This window comes from Cyprinodon variegatus, unplaced genomic scaffold, assembly GCF_000732505.1.
Source record: "Cyprinodon variegatus isolate N-32 unplaced genomic scaffold, C_variegatus-1.0 Scaffold554, whole genome shotgun sequence".
Classification (NCBI taxonomy): domain Eukaryota; kingdom Metazoa; phylum Chordata; class Actinopteri; order Cyprinodontiformes; family Cyprinodontidae; genus Cyprinodon; species Cyprinodon variegatus.
In genome coordinates this window covers 462,976-464,137 of record NW_015151007.1, presented here as the reverse complement: position 1 = coordinate 464,137, position 1,162 = coordinate 462,976, and the positions used below count along the sequence as shown (strand labels likewise).

The 1,162-nt window shown below is 43.7% G+C and overlaps 1 protein-coding gene across 1 annotated transcript in view; it reads left to right on the top strand.

The window, feature by feature from the left end:
* pik3r4 (phosphoinositide-3-kinase regulatory subunit 4) overlaps positions 1–1,162 on the top strand; it is a 24,290-nt gene that overhangs the window by 14,694 nt on the left and 8,434 nt on the right. Inside the window, exon 11 of the mRNA XM_015391664.1 lies at positions 546–747. Coding sequence (XP_015247150.1) covers positions 546–747 — 202 coding nt within the window. The remainder of the gene's footprint in view (positions 1–545; positions 748–1,162) is intronic.

Below are 1,162 nucleotides of genomic sequence, written 5' to 3'. Positions count from 1 at the left end.
CAGCAGTCTAAGCCTATAGCAGCAGAACTATAGAGATAGATCAGGATAACCTGAGAAAGGTCTCATGATCATGTGACACCATCATGGTTCCTCTGTAGAACGACTGATGTTCTGTCATGTTCCTGATCCTGGCGGACCTCCTGAATCCAACCGACCTAAGGAAGCTTCCAGATGAAGGAGAAATGATCTTGGGAGGCAAAAAGCTTCTTACTAAGATTTAAAAACCGATCCAAACTGATCTCAGATGTTTCCTGCTGAGGTTCTTCTGTTCAGGATTCCAGAATTTTGACCGAATTTTTCCTGCTTGATGTTCAGAATGAAAGAGTTGAGAAGTAAACCGGACCTCAGGAACCTCTCCTGATGCGTTAAGCTTCTGGGATCTTCTTCTATCTGTTCATTCATGGTCCTATTTATTTTATCTTCAGATAAGTCAGAACGGTTCTGAAATACTTTACTCAATGCTGTAACTCATAAAGAACTAAACTTCAACTCGACTTAGAATGATTTTTGTTTCTATGACGTCACTAGTCCCTCTGTCCCTCCAGGGGATGACGGAGGCTGAGGAGGACAAGCTTCTGGCCCTCAAAGACTTCATGCTGAAGTCCAACAAGGCCAAAGCCAACATGGGCGACCAGGGACACCTGGGAGAGGCGGGACAGACGGGAGTCATCGACCTGGGGACGCTGGGCATCACGGGCCGTCAGGTGGACTTGGTGAAACCCAAGACGGAGTCGGACGATAAGAGAGGTGGGAACCGCTGAGGTGTCTCCTGTGAGTCCTGCTGAATCTGAGGGCTTCAGCTGATGCTCAGCTGACCTTCATGGTGGACGTCTGTAAATGCATCAACCGTTCCTCATAAAGCCAGCTTTAAAAAGATCTGTTCATAACATGAAGAGCAAATTATCCTGATTTAAAAAAACTAATAAATCATTATATTTTAAAAGTTTATTATAGCAGACGTATTAAATACTGGCAGAAAAAAAATCTAAATATGTTTTCTTAGACATTATTAAAAGTATTTATAATATATAACAACAAATGATGCATAAAATATGTGAAAAAGGTCTGATTTCCAACAATCAGGGGGGAGTGTTGGCCTAGTGGGTCAGAGCAGTGCACAGTACCTGGTTCGATGCCCACAGCCTGCACTCTGGGTCCCTGA